This window comes from Sus scrofa, chromosome X (genome assembly GCF_054392235.1).
Source record: "Sus scrofa isolate SSC_HxYL_T2T_F1_AM1 chromosome X, Sscrofa_HxYL_maternal_Yorkshire_Landrace_v2.0, whole genome shotgun sequence".
NCBI lineage: Eukaryota > Metazoa > Chordata > Mammalia > Artiodactyla > Suidae > Sus > Sus scrofa.
The window spans coordinates 64,287,963-64,302,161 of NC_139401.1; the positions used below are offsets into that span (position 1 = coordinate 64,287,963).

The 14,199-nt window shown below is 37.7% G+C and overlaps 1 protein-coding gene across 13 annotated transcripts in view; it reads right to left on the reverse strand.

Moving 5' to 3' along the window:
- OPHN1 (oligophrenin 1) overlaps window positions 1-14,199 on the reverse strand; it is a 631,870-nt gene that overhangs the window by 297,187 nt on the left and 320,484 nt on the right. For 12 of the 13 annotated variants that reach the window (XR_002340743.1, XR_014835159.1, XR_014835158.1 and 9 more), the window contains exons 12-15: window positions 10,971-11,049; window positions 6,257-6,290; window positions 5,676-5,738; window positions 4,238-4,312 (exon numbers count right to left, since the gene is read on the reverse strand). Coding sequence is in view for 8 of the 13 variants with exons in the window: in XM_085007358.1 (XP_084863484.1) it covers window positions 4,238-4,312; window positions 5,676-5,738; window positions 6,257-6,290; window positions 10,971-11,049 (251 nt within the window). In the remaining 5 variants the exon portion in view is untranslated. Of the gene's footprint in view, window positions 1-4,237; window positions 4,350-5,649; window positions 5,739-6,256; window positions 6,291-10,970; window positions 11,050-14,199 lie in introns of all 13 variants that reach the window. The other variant, XR_014835161.1, reaches the window with a different exon arrangement.

A 14,199-nucleotide genomic window follows, 5' to 3' on the forward strand; every position in this document is an offset into this window, starting at 1 on the left:
AACCACAGTGAGGTACCACCTTACACCAGCAGAATGGCCATCATCCAAAAGTCTACGAACAATAAGTGCTAGAGAGGGGGTGGAGAAAAAGGAACCCTCTTACACTCTTGGTGGGATTGTAAATTGGTGCAACCACTGTGGAAAGCAGTATGGAGATTCCACAGAAAACTAAACATAGAACTACCATTTGATCCAGTAATCCCACTCCTGGGCATCTATCCAGAGAAAACCACGACTCGCAAAGACACATGTACTCCAATGTTCATTGCAGCACTATTTGCAATATCCAAGACATGGAAACAACCTAAATGTCCATAGACAGAGGAGTGGATCCAGAAGATGTGGTACATATACACAACGGAATATTACTCAGCCATTAAAATGAACGAAATACCAGCATTTTTAGCAACGTGGATGGACCCAGAAACTATCATGCTAAGTGAAGTCAGCCATACAATGAGACACCAACATCAAATGTTTTCACTGACATGTGGAATCTGAAAAAAAAAAAGACAGACGGTACTTCTTTGCAGAACAGATGCTGACTCACAGACATTGAAACCTTATGGTCTCCGGAGGAGACAGTTTGGGGGGTGGGGGGATGTGCTTGGGCTGTTGGATGGAAATCCTGTGAAATTAGATTTTTATGATCATTATACATCTACAGATGTGATAAATTCATTTGAGTAATAATAAAAAAAGAACCTCTGTTAATACATCCAGTCTCTTTTCTCTCCATGCCTGGTCTTACTCCTCTGCTCCAGTCATTGTAAAATACTTAGTCTCTAGAGCAAAACATGATCTCAGAGTCTGACTGAAGGAACAGCTACTGAGCAACTACAATGTGCCAGGTACACAGACATAATTATGAGCATAATTATGATTATAAAGATAACAGGTATTATCATTAATAAGATGCCTTAGTAAAGGGTAGAGAATCAGAACTCATAGATATGGTACCAAGTTGTCTCTGAGGTGATCAGATTAGATTCTCTGTGACAAAGGTAGTTTTTCATGAATTCAGCACAAGTGAAGACTCTATCCCTCACAGTATGTAGGGTCTACTAACATAGGGCATAATGCAACAATCTGCAGTGGGGGGGAAATGTGACTAACCAACTAACAGGCTGAATGAAAATTTTTATTTGCCAAAAAGACAGGTTTTCAGGTTAGAGAAGTACGGAAGGCTTTAGTAAACAATTGAGGACAGCCCACAGGCATATATTATAGGACATGCCATAGAGAAAGTGGTCTGCAGATTATTTGGGTTAAGAAAAAAGTGCCTGGAAGTGTCTCTTTGACTGGAATAGAGCATGAGGCATAAAGAAACAATTAAGGCAAAAATATCAGGCTGGCAAAAGGAAATAAATGCTCTTCCTCCTGGATAAGTATGGTGAGCCTACATGAAATCAAGACAGCCAGTGCCGAGCGGTGTGCGAAAAGTGTGGGGTAGGTCAAAAGAAGAAGGGTAATTTTGAGTATCCCAGTAAGAATCCCCAGAAGGCATAACATGAAAAAAGTTTAGAAGGGAGGTCTCCTTACATAATTATAGACTATAAACTAGCTGAGAGACAGTCTTCTCCATAGAATATAAGTCCCACAAACGTAGGAAATATGAGTGTTTTTTTTTTTCAGCTATGTAATCCACAGCCCTGGCCCTTAGTACTCACGTATTTGATAAATGAATGAATAAATGTATGAGGATCATCATACAGATCTAAAATTTCTTAGAGTTGGGGCAGGGATCCGGATTTACCAATTTTATGAATATAAAGTATATTAACACTGTTTTACATTACATTTATAAATATATTCAGAACTTCTTTGTATATTTTTCAGATATTCCTATGAGTACTAATATTTGGAGGTTGATGTTGAACAGATACAATATGCTAGCCCTGCCACTTTCCATGATACTTTAACTGAATTATACTGTCATGTGTGATCTGAATGAACAATTTTAGTCCTACTGAAGCCTGTAACAGAAGGCTACAATCAGTAGGATGTCTAGCATGGCATTTTTTAGCTTATCATTCATCAGGTAAAAGAATGTAGTGATACTGGAAACAGAATTCTAAGTAGTTAATCTGAGTTTAATAATTTTTCGGAGACTAAATATTCTGGGCCATGTTTTAGATATGAAAAAAATGGCTTTCAGCTTATAAAACACAATGTAAATTAACCAGGAATAATACAACTTAAATTTTTGAAAGCCAGCAATGTAAAGTGATAAATAAATACAGATACTGAGGTACCAGTGATGTAATCTACAATACAAAATCTTCACAACCTTTATTACTAGATGCTGCAGAACCATCAAATGCTAATATGGCTGGGATGTCAGGCATGCAGGGATATGGAAGGTAAGCTATGCATCACAGAAGAGACCAAAAATATATGCTTTATCCAAACTGTAGCCTTTCACACTCAATTTGTTCTTTGATACTTTATGAGAACTGAGATACAGTGTTGCCAGATAGTTTACTACCATTCACAGTAGGAACAGCAGGTTGTCAGGAAGAGATTAACAATGAGCTTGGTTTTAAGTGACTGTGGAATGTCTATGTACAGAGGTACCTGTAGAATATCTATGAACAGAGATCTTGTGCAAAAATTCCAGTACTGATTCCCTCAGCCTTTGGAAGTTATTTGCCTCAGCCATGATCAGTTTCGTCCATTTATCAGAGTGTGATCAGTCCAATGTGTGCAATGACCCTAATACATTTGGGAAGCACAGGTCCAGTGGTAAATTGGATCCATAAGTTTAGAACTCATGAGCTATGTCTGGACTAGTGATTTTTTAAGTGCTGTCAGCACAAAGGCGTTAGTAAACACCACCACTTAGAGGGACTTCCACTCCTGGCCATGTTGGAATAACTGGGACCAGACTGACTACTCTCTTATTGTAACAATTACAACATGGGACAAAATATGTGAAAGAGCTGTTAGTAGTCATTGACCAATACACACTATAAGGCTATGACTCTGAAAAGGGGGAAAAAGCAAGATAAGCCCTACCAAGATCGCTATCTGAAACACTTTCTAGAAGGTAGCATGGAGAGTGAGAATTCGAGCTGAGCATGGAGGTCATGCTCAGTTGAAGTGACAAAGATCAAAGTTCAGAGAGGCTGAGGAAACTAGAATTTGCAGGGCAGGTTACCAGAGAACAGAGAGCTACGAAGAAAAATAACTAAAAAAAAAAACAAAAAAACAAACAAAAAAAAACCATACCTATAGGTTCCCTTGAATCTGCCATTGAATATAAAACCATGAGTGACTAGGATAAAAATCCATGAGACTAGACGAAGAAATACCAAGAAGCTTTCAGCTGAACAATACCCATAACTCCCACAAAGCTAGCAGGTATTTAAGCTCCAATTAGTAAGAATTAAGAGACAAAAGAAGACAGATCTTAGAAGTAGGGCTAAACTAGCCAGGAAAGTATACTTTGTATTTGTCCTAACAAATTTAAAAACAATCTTCAGATGGATCAAGTTGATCCACAAGTACCTGTCTGTAAAACAAAATTCAACACTCTTTAAAAGAAGTCAACAAAATTGAAACACTAAGTCATGATATCCGACATGCAACAAAAAATTACTAGATACATAGAAAAAGAAAAATGTGATCTATACCTAGGATAAAAATCAATCATTGGGAAAACATACAAAGGAAGAAGTGAAAGGGGGCAAAGATAGAATGCTGGGAAATACTCATATAAGATTTAAAATATATGAAGAAAAAGATCTGACAAAAGTCACCTGGAAGGAGACTGTTGAGTCATAGAAGTCATGTAGCGAGAAAGTTTCAAAAAGGAGGGAGTGGTCAACGAGGAGATCAGGCAAGATAAACACTGAAAACTGCTCACTGGATTTCAGACGAGATTGGGCACATTCGGGGTGGTATGGCCAACGGCACCCACTGGATTTCAAAAAAAGATAGGTTTCTTCTTCTAAGCCTGGCCAGAGTAGCACCAATGGATAGGTTGAGTAGAATCCACATTACATGGAGTGTGAGGAGTGGACAAGATATAAGAAAGGAGAGATGCTAGTCATTGCTTAAAGACAAGATGGTCTCTGACACAGTATAGGCAAACAAGTGTACATTTTATGTTTGAAAATATTTTAAAAATATATTCTACAACCTTATTTAGCAAAGCCCCCTTTCTCTTAGAGCCACATTCCTTCCTAATACACAAAAAAACTTCCAATAGGAATTACAAAATTAAAATTGTTACCAAAAAAGGCATTCAGCAGCTTCTGAACTTGAATATTGCTGCCCACAGTACGGTACAATCCTTCTGTCTTGATCCCTAGGGAAAGAAAACCAGGTCAGTTTTGTTTACAGAGCTAGAGCTTCCATCTCCCTCAGGATAGAGAAAGTAGGCACTTATACAATGGAGTCATTTATAAAAGGAAAGGGTCTCCCCACTCTCTTCAAGCTCTCCAGACCTCCACTGCAATAGGGAAACCATCCTGAAACATCTCCACAAATAATTCTTTCCATACTTCCATCTGTATTGTACGAAGCCCTCATTAACCTGAATAGAAAAGAACACACTCTATAGTAAAAAGAAGAAAATGCTTAGGTGAGTAGCAGCAGATTGCGGATAGAGGTGCTGCCATTGTGGAAAGTGGCTAGAGTTTAGAAAATGAGGAAATATCAACTTTCAAGTTGCCCTTGAGCAGTGATATAAAGTAAAAGAGGGCTGGAGTGCGACAGATGTGATGCAGACAGCCATTTTGCACAGAGAAAGACTGAAGGATCATTTTAAAAAAGAGAGATAACTGGCTCAAAGACTACAATCACCTGCATCCAAAATATTCTCAGAAAGAAAACAGTATTGTCAACCTGGAAAAGTACTGATGCCATATTTGTCTCACTTTAGCTTTGTCCTCATCAATTTTTAAACTAATATATACTGTGGTAGAAACTGAACTCTTGTTTCTTTAGGATGAAACTATCAAAACATTACTTGAATAGTGCCAGATAGTATTTCAGAATACTTTACAAGCTATTTGAAGCCATTAATCTTTAAAAGCAAGAAACCACAGACTATCCAAACATGGTTAATTAAATACCGCAGATTTGGAATTTGCTGCAGTTTTTAAAACTGCGTTTAGTCTTCAATTTTATAAACAGTCTTAATTCCTAAAATGGGTCCTGACTTATAGATGACATCATTGTTACTTTAGAAAAATTGCCCAGGATAAATTCAGAATGACCAGATTTTGCCATTAGCAATAACATGGGTGGACTTTGAGGGTATTATGCTAAGTTAAATAAGTCAGACAGAGAAAGAAAAACACTGTACGATATCACTTATTTGTGGAATCTAAAAAATAAAATAAAATAGTAAATATAACAAAAAAGAAACACGCTCACAGACAGAGAGAACAAACTAGTGGCTACCAGTGGTGAGGGGGTAAAATAGGGGTAAGGGAGTAAGAGGTACAAACTACTATATGTAAAATAAGCTACAAGAAAATATTGTACAAGACATAGAATATAGCCAATATTTATAACTATAAATGGAATATAATCTTTTAAAATTGTGAATCACTATATTATACACCTGTAACTATATGTCAATAAAAATTAAATAAATAATAAAGCTATTAAAATCAAAGAATGACTAGATTAAAACACTGCCAAGACTACCGTTCATATCATACCTTTGCTCTCAATGACATTGATGCATTTCCTAACAAACTTGAACCCCACTTCATTCAGCTCCACTGTTTCAAGCAAAAAGAAAGCAGAATTAGAGCTCGCTGAAATAAGCTTCACCTACCAAACATTCAACATTCTTGCAGTGAGATTGCAGTAAGAGAACTATGGGTTTGGTTGCTCTTCTTCAATCACCCTTAATAGAAAGATCTTTCATTTGGGGAAGTGGTTAGAGATTTTATTCTTATAACACAAAATGCTTTTACTTGGCCCTTTGCATTATGTCTGCTTCCAGCATGAGTGACATCAAATGTAAAATGTTAAGCAAGAAATGCACACAATTTCAATCATGTGTCTAGAACAAGAAGTATATAGTATGTTTCTCTATATTACTACTACGACCCCACCTATAGACTAAGATGAAATGACTTTCTTAGTTTAATCAATAGATATTTTCTAAAAAATCAGATCTGGATTTCATTCCACACAGAGATATGGAATGAAATCCATGATATTACATATCATTTACTGTGATTAGTTAGGATAGCTGTCAGTTTATACAGATGAGATCAAAAATGTGACTCACTTTCCTCCTGTTTTGTTATGGGACTGTGGTAGATCTACAAAAGAAGAGAAAAAAGAGCCATGGCTATTGAAAATCACTATAGGTAAGTACAGCAAATATTAAATCTCTTTCCCCGAATAAGCCATCAAAACCATTATCAACTTTAAGTCTTTATAAGAAAGAAAGTGGGCAGTTCCCTGGTGGCCTAGTGGTTAAGGAACCAGCATTATCACTACTGTGGCTTGGGTTCAGTCCCTGGCCTGGGAATTTACTTATGCCATGGGCAGAGCTAAGAAAGCAAACAAAGAAAAAAGAAAGTAGGCTAAACAGAATCATCTTTGCTCAGGCCCCTAGAAACAGTGGATTAACAATCCTTGGACTCTGTGTTGGGTTTCATACAGTACACTACAGTTGCAGCCTACCCATCTTAGACATTTACGTACGTAAAGCTTGGAGAATTTGATGGAGCAAGAGAACATGAGAGAAAGGGAATGGTTTTCTCATGGACACCTGGGTAATTGGCATCGATGATAAAATTTAAATATTCCTAATACCAACTTCTCACCTGAAAAAAACTAGTTAATGGTTATTTACTTGTAGAAAGGCAAGTGCCCATCTGAAAGAGATCTATGCATTCACCAAAATTTCTCTCAGTCAGCTTAAAGTATGCATTGGGATAGCTATGTGAAACCAAAGAGGAGACCCTTGACTCTTTAAGTCTAGTCTTGGCTCTGTCTCTACCTCATTATGAAATATTGGCATGTCCTTTTCATTCTCTAGGTCTCAAAATTCATAACTCAGAAATGATCGAGGATGGAGTAGATGTTCCTTCATCTGGTCTCTTTGACACTTTAAGCAAAGGGAAGCATACCATGCTTAGGATCAGTGAATTAGGGGGTTTAGTAAAGCAGCAACATTAGTAATGTGAGGCTACAGGAAAAAGGAAAAAAAAAAAGTCCTCTATATGCCATCTGTAGAATGTGCTTTAGCAATGTCTCCTTTTAAAATAAAATTTTCTATCTATGTGTGTATGCCCATGGATTTCAGTGAGAGGTTTCTGTGTTTGGCCAGCATTTTCTGCCACTTTTAAAAAAGGATATGTGAAACATTTGCCATATCAAATCAGTAAAGATCACATTCAGTGGGCCCATGTTTAACATTATTCTCCACAAAAGCAATCTGTATCCTTGGATCTTTAAAACCTTAAAGGAAACTTGTGGTGGCCGAGGAGGAGAGAGGTTGGTGGAGGGATGGAGTGGGAGTTTGGATTTAGCAGATGCAAACTTATATATGGGATGGATAGCCAACAGGTACTACTGTATAGCATGGGGAACTATATTCAACATTCTGTGTTAAAACGTAATAGAGTATATGCATAATTGAATCACTTTGTCATACAGCAAAAATTATCACTACCATTGTAAATCAATTATACTTCAATAAAACTTTAAAAAATTAAAAAAACATTGGAAAATAATGTTTAAAAGAATGTGTATAGTACATAACTGAATCACTTTGCTGTACAGTATAAATTAATATGATCTTGTAAATCAAATATACCTTAATAAAAAATAAAAACTGAAAAAAAATCCTTAAAGGGAGAGCAAGTGCGGGAGAGGGAATTAAGAGTGAGAAAAAAGAACATATACATGTATGTGTAACTGGGTCACCATGCTGTACAGTTGAAAAACAATGATTGGGGAAATAACAATTGATTACAATTCAAAAAAAGAAAAAAAAAGTAAAACTTCTTACAGTATTGTAAATTAATCATACTTCCATTTGTAAAAGGTAAGAAGAAAGTAATATGAACAACAACAAAAAGTAAAATGCCTTGCTGAACCTCCTAAAATCACAGGCATGTAATAGTTAAGTTTCAGGTTTCTTGGAGTGGAGGGCCTACTTTTTAAGTGGCAGTCCTCACCACTCCACTTCTGTACTACTACCTTCTTGGTTGCTATAAATCTGGGAATCTGGGCACTCGTCTTTAGTCTCCAGGGCACTGGAAGCACCACAAAGAAAGCCCCATAATATATTTCTCCTCTTAGCAGATTTTTTTGCCCTGAATTAAGGAAGAAGATTAGACTGTATCCAAATACTGCTGAATTCCATTAGGTTTGCACCCAACCTTTAGACCAGTTAGAAGCACCTAAAACTAATATAGTACATTATGGTTGACACACTCTCATTTGACATTTCAAAGCAACTCTGTGAGGTTGATAGAACTGAGATTATTAAAGCCATTTTATTGAAGAGAAGAAAACTAAATCTCAGAGAGATAAAATAGGTAGATCAGGGTCACACAATCATTACATGCCAGAATGAGCATTCAAATCTACCTTTTTGGGATTCCAACAATTAGGAAGTTTATATTATTTCATATGTCATGAGAAGAAAACTACTTGTAAGATACTGAGGTGAGAAAATGCTTTTTGGTGACCTCTGTTCATATTAGTCTTTTTATGACGATCACTAACCCCGTTATTTATTTATTTCCTTATTTATTTTTATCTTTTTAGGGTCATACCTGCAGCGTATGGAGGATCCCAGGCTAGGGGTTGAATAGGAGCTGCAGCTGTCGGCCTACACATAGCCACAGATACATGGGATCTGAACTGCTTCTGCAATGTACACCATAGCTCACAGCAATGATGGATCCCTAACCCACTGAGTGAGGCCAGGAATCGAACACATGTCCCCATAGATACTAGCTGGTTCATTATGGATACTAGTTGGGTTCATTACAACTGAGCCAAAAGGGGAACACCCATCACTAACCCCGTTAAAGTATTGCTTGTTCTCCTATTTAGAGCAGTATTCTAAGTTCCTATTGTGGCACAGTCATTAACGAATCCAACTAGGAACCATAAGGTTGTGGGTTTTATCCCTGGCCTCACTCAGTGGGTTAAGGATCCAGCGTTGATCAATGAGCTTCACCAGTGAGCTGTGGTGAGGTCGCAGATGCGGCTCAGATCTGGAGTTACTGTGGCTGTGGTGTAGGCTGGCGGCTACAGCTCCAATTAGCCTGGGAACTTCCATGTGCCGTGGGTGCGGCCCTAGAAAAAAAAATAATAATAATTTAAAATTTTTTTAAAATAGAACAGCATTCTAAATGGACTGGTTAATTTGCGATACAGGATGACAATGACAATGCCATCTCCTGCCCTTAAAGAGAATAAGCTTACTTGGGGATGTAAAGGAGGGGCAACAAAACCATTTTGAATAAAATCTTAATAAATGCTTGTTCAGAGCCATGGAAAGAAATTATTTTCCATCTTTATATATGAACACAATTAATAAACTGAAAAAAAGGCTTAATTTTTCTTTCTTCAGGAGATATTGCGGGGAGTTCTCTAGTGACTCAGCCAGTTAAGGATCTGGAGTCACTGTGGTGGCTTGGTACACTGCTGTAGCACAGGTTCAATCCTTGGCCCCGAACTTCCACATGCTACAGGGCCATGGACAAAAAGAGCAAGAAGAAGGAGAAGGGAAAGGGGAAGGAGAAGAAGGAGGAGAAGAAGGAGAAGATCTTGTGGGCACAGCTGCACTGCTGCATAATCTAGCACTAGAGAAAGAAGCTGAGAGACCTGGATTCTATGCCAATTGTGATTCCTTTCCGAAGGTGATCCTAAGGAAGTCCTTCGCCCTCTCTAGAACTCAAGTTGCCGTGAGAAGAGATTTGAACAAGAGATTTTTTTTTCCGTTTTTTTTAAAGTTTTACTAAAGTATAGTTGATTTACAATGTTGTGGTAATTTCTGCTCTACGACAAAGTGATTCATTTATACATACACACATCCATTCTCTTTCAGATTCTTTTCCCACATAGATTATCACAGAATGTTGGGTAGAGTTCTCTGGGCTATGTAGTACAGCAGGTCCCCATTGGCCATCACTCCATATACCTCAGTGTGCATACGCAAATCCCAAACTCCCAGTACAGCCATTCTCCTACTCACCTGTTACCTTTGGTAACTATAAGTTTTTAAAAGTCTGTGAGTCTGTTTTGCAAATCAGTTCATTTGTATCCTTTTTTTAAGGTTCTACATATAATTTATATCATATGATATATTTCACTTTGTATTATCATCTCTAGGTCCATCCATGTTGCTGTAAATGGCACTATTTCATTCATTTTTTATGGTTGAGTACTATTCCATTGTATATATGTACCACATCTTCTTTATCCATTGCTCTGTTGCTGGACAATTAGGTTGCTTCCATGCTTTGACTATTGAAATGGGCAGAAGTTCTAAATAGATATTTTTCCAAAGAAGACATACAGATGGCCAAAAAAAAAAAAAAAAAAAACCATGAAAAGATGCTAAACATTGCTAAATATTACAGAAATCCAAATCAAAACTACTGTGAGGTACTACTTTACACCAATGGTCATCATCAAAAAGTCTACAAACAATAAATGCTGGAGAGGGTGTGGAGAAAAGGGAACCCTCCTATGCTGTTGGTGGAAATGTAAATTGGGTAACTACTATGGAAAACAGTATGGAGGTTCTTCAAAAAGCTAAAAATAGAACTACCATATGATCCACTCCTGGGCAACTATCCAGAGAAAATCATAATTTGAAGATACATGCACCCCAATGTACACTGAATTAACAATTCCTTCTACCTCTAAAATTTTGTGTATTACCACTTAATTGTCCTAGACTCACTGCTACTACGAGAGCACACTCATACAATATATTATGTTGCTGAGGTTTCCCCTGGGTAACTTACAGGTTCTTTCCCATCCATGGCCTCCATCCATAGTCTTCTGTTAGCTTCCGAAAGGGCCTGCAGAGTGATGGTGCCCGGTCTAAGGGAAAAATGACAAGTTAAAAGCAGGAAACTCACCTGAGAGAATGCAGTCCTGTGATCTAGTGTCCATCTCAGCCCTGGGAGTTGTCACACTCAGCAGGCACACTCATATGGAACGTCAACTTTTCAAAATCTCTTTTATTCAGAAAAACAATAAGATGCTTAGAGAACAGTACCTTTAGAGACACTAATGGAGATGGTATTTTGGTGGCCTCATGCAAGAGTTTGGAAAGCAAATAGGAAGGAAGATGCTGACCCCTCACCACAATACACACTTAAATTTGCTCTCTTAAAAGTTAGCATTTTCGTCTGGGTTCTAAGGGTTTCAGGACGTTCATCATGAGTTCATGTATTTATCAGGAAAATGGCTTTGTCACTTCTACCACCTAGGATGTCCAAGGAGCATTTCAGTTGGAAAGAATTCAACAACATGCACAATGGCTCAGCCACAGGGAGAAGGCTTTTTGGCTGAATTAAACAATCTGATGAATAATAATGACAACTAATAGTTATTGAATGCTCACTAGATGACAGGTTCTTCTCTAAGTATTTTATAGGTGTTGATTCACTTCATCTACCCAGGAGGCCTATAAACTTGGGGTTATAGTAATCCCTATTTTACAGAAGGAGAAAGTGAAGCACAGAGAGATTACCTAAATTCACACAGTGGGTAAGTATAGAGCCAGGATTTCAATTCAGGAATTTTGTTTTGTTTTGTGTTTTATTACTCAATGAATTTATTACATTTATAGTTGTACAATGATCATCAAAATCCAATTTTATAGGATTTCCATCCCACAACCACAGCACATCCCCCCACAGCCCTAACTGTAAGAATTTTGGTCTAGCAGCCATGTTCTTTCTTAACCACTACACCATCAGGCTCTTCTGCATGGCAGATGACTTCAAATACAATTTTATTTTATTTATTTGCAACATACCTATACCTAGAGATATCCTAAGGTGGTACAATCTGTTAATTTTAGACCTTCACAGCCAAAGTGGAATTTGGGGATTGACCATATTATTGCAGGTATAAAGTCTCCTACATTCCCTGCTTAGCTATGCCATTATGAGAAGCTTGTTCCTTTCACTCCTTCTGTGTTAATATGAGATCTCTCTTGGAGTCACAAAATGATAAGAGCAGTGACGAGAGAGTTCAGTGGAAAAGTCATTGGCCCTAGTGTCTCTACCCATAAAAATGTTGGGACAGACAAGCCGGGAGGTATTTTCCAGTTCTGATAACATGGAATTCCCATTCGACCTGACCTTCTATCTCTTATTTCATTAAAATACTCCTTAAAAAGGAAAACCCCCAAATGGTCTTTAAGCCAGAGTCAACCGAAAACTTAGATTTGGGCACTGGTTTCTTTCAAATTTATCTTTCTCTAAGAAGCATCCAACCTTTTGGATATATCTTATGGGACTAGATAGTCTAGAAATCTTTGTAAAGACAGCTACCCAGCTGAATCCTAAAGCCAGAAGGAAGGAGGGCAATCATAAGGACAAGAGACATAAAAGCAGATGCTGTGGACAAGACAGGATATTAAACCCATTCTAGACTATTTCCCAACAGTATGTGCCCTCTCTTGACCTTACAAAGAAGCTGAAAGAATAAATAAGCAACATTTCAGGAAGCATTTGGAGATTCTTAAGTGCCACCAAAAGTCAAATTCAAAGAAAAAATATTATTAAGAAAGTAGAAAGAGTACTGACTTCTAGTCCAGGTTTTCCATTATGACCTTAGACAAACTCTTTGCCCAGCCCAAGGTCTCGGTCACACATCTAAAATAAAGAGGCATATACAGTATATTGGCAATAGAATACAGTAGTTAAGTGTGTGGGCTTGGAAACTAGTATGCCTGGATATGGACCATAGCTCTAACATTTACTAAATGTATAACCTAAATTGCTTAACTTTTCTTTGTCTTCTTGTCTTTGTGAAATCAGGCTAATAGCACCCCCTATTTCATGTGACTGTGGTGAAAACTAAAGGAAATTATACACTTTATAGGCTTAGAATGGTGCCTGGCACATAGAAGTACTCAGCAAATGTTAGCAGTTGTTGCTGCCATCATCATCATTGTTGTTAGTAATATTACTATTATTACTGCCTTTCAAGCTCTAATGAGCTATGAGCTGGTAGCTTCAATTATTGGTAATAACACTAATAAAAAAGTGATCCTCTATTCTTCAAACAGAAAAAAGGGACCCGGGAGTTCCTGTCGTGGCACAGCGGAAACGAATCTGACTAGGAACCATGAGATTGCAGGTTTGATCCCTAGCCTTGCTCCGTGGGTTAAGTATCTGGCATTGCTGTGAGCTGCGGTGTAGGTCGCAGACACGCTCGGATCCTGCCTTGATGTGGCTCTGGTGTAGGCCAGCAGCTGTAGCTCTGATTAGACCCCTAGCCTGGGAACCTCCATATGCCATGGGTGAAGGCATAAAATAACAAAAAGACAAAAAAAAAAAAAAAAAAGGAAAAAAGGGACGCAAAGAGTCCTTTGTTCTATTCTATAGGGAACATGAGTAGCCCGATGCCTACTGGGAGGACTGCTTCTGCCCCTTGTATCAATTTTACTAGTCAGGAAAGCAAATATCACATCTCTCAGAAAACCCCACATGCACAGAGGTACTACAGCATCTCTTCATTATTATATTTGACCCTTTATTTCATAACATATTTATTCTTCTTCTAATACACAATGGAGTAAAATTTAAAAGAACATGGGTTTTAGAAACCTACACACCAGGGTTTCAGATCAGCCTTGCCACAATGTGACTTTGATTAGGCAAGACAACTAAATGCATCCAAGTCTCAATCTCCTCACCTGTAAAATGGGGAGGAGCTTAAATGAGGGAATGTTTTTTAAAGTGCCCAATATGTGGTAAGTAAAATCACTGACACATCAAAATTTTAATTCCTAGGTTCTAGTCTCAGAATTTCTCAGCATCCTGGGGTAAGGTAAAATACATTTAAAAATGATATCAAATTTAGTATCTACCATGAGCCATACATAGGTGAAAGATACATAAAGATGAATTGAGGTCCTAACCTCAGGGCCACACTGTTTTCTTTGAGTCTATGGGAATATTACTTGCAAGTAGCTTGCACAGTTAAGCTGAAAAGGGAATCAGAAAGGAACTA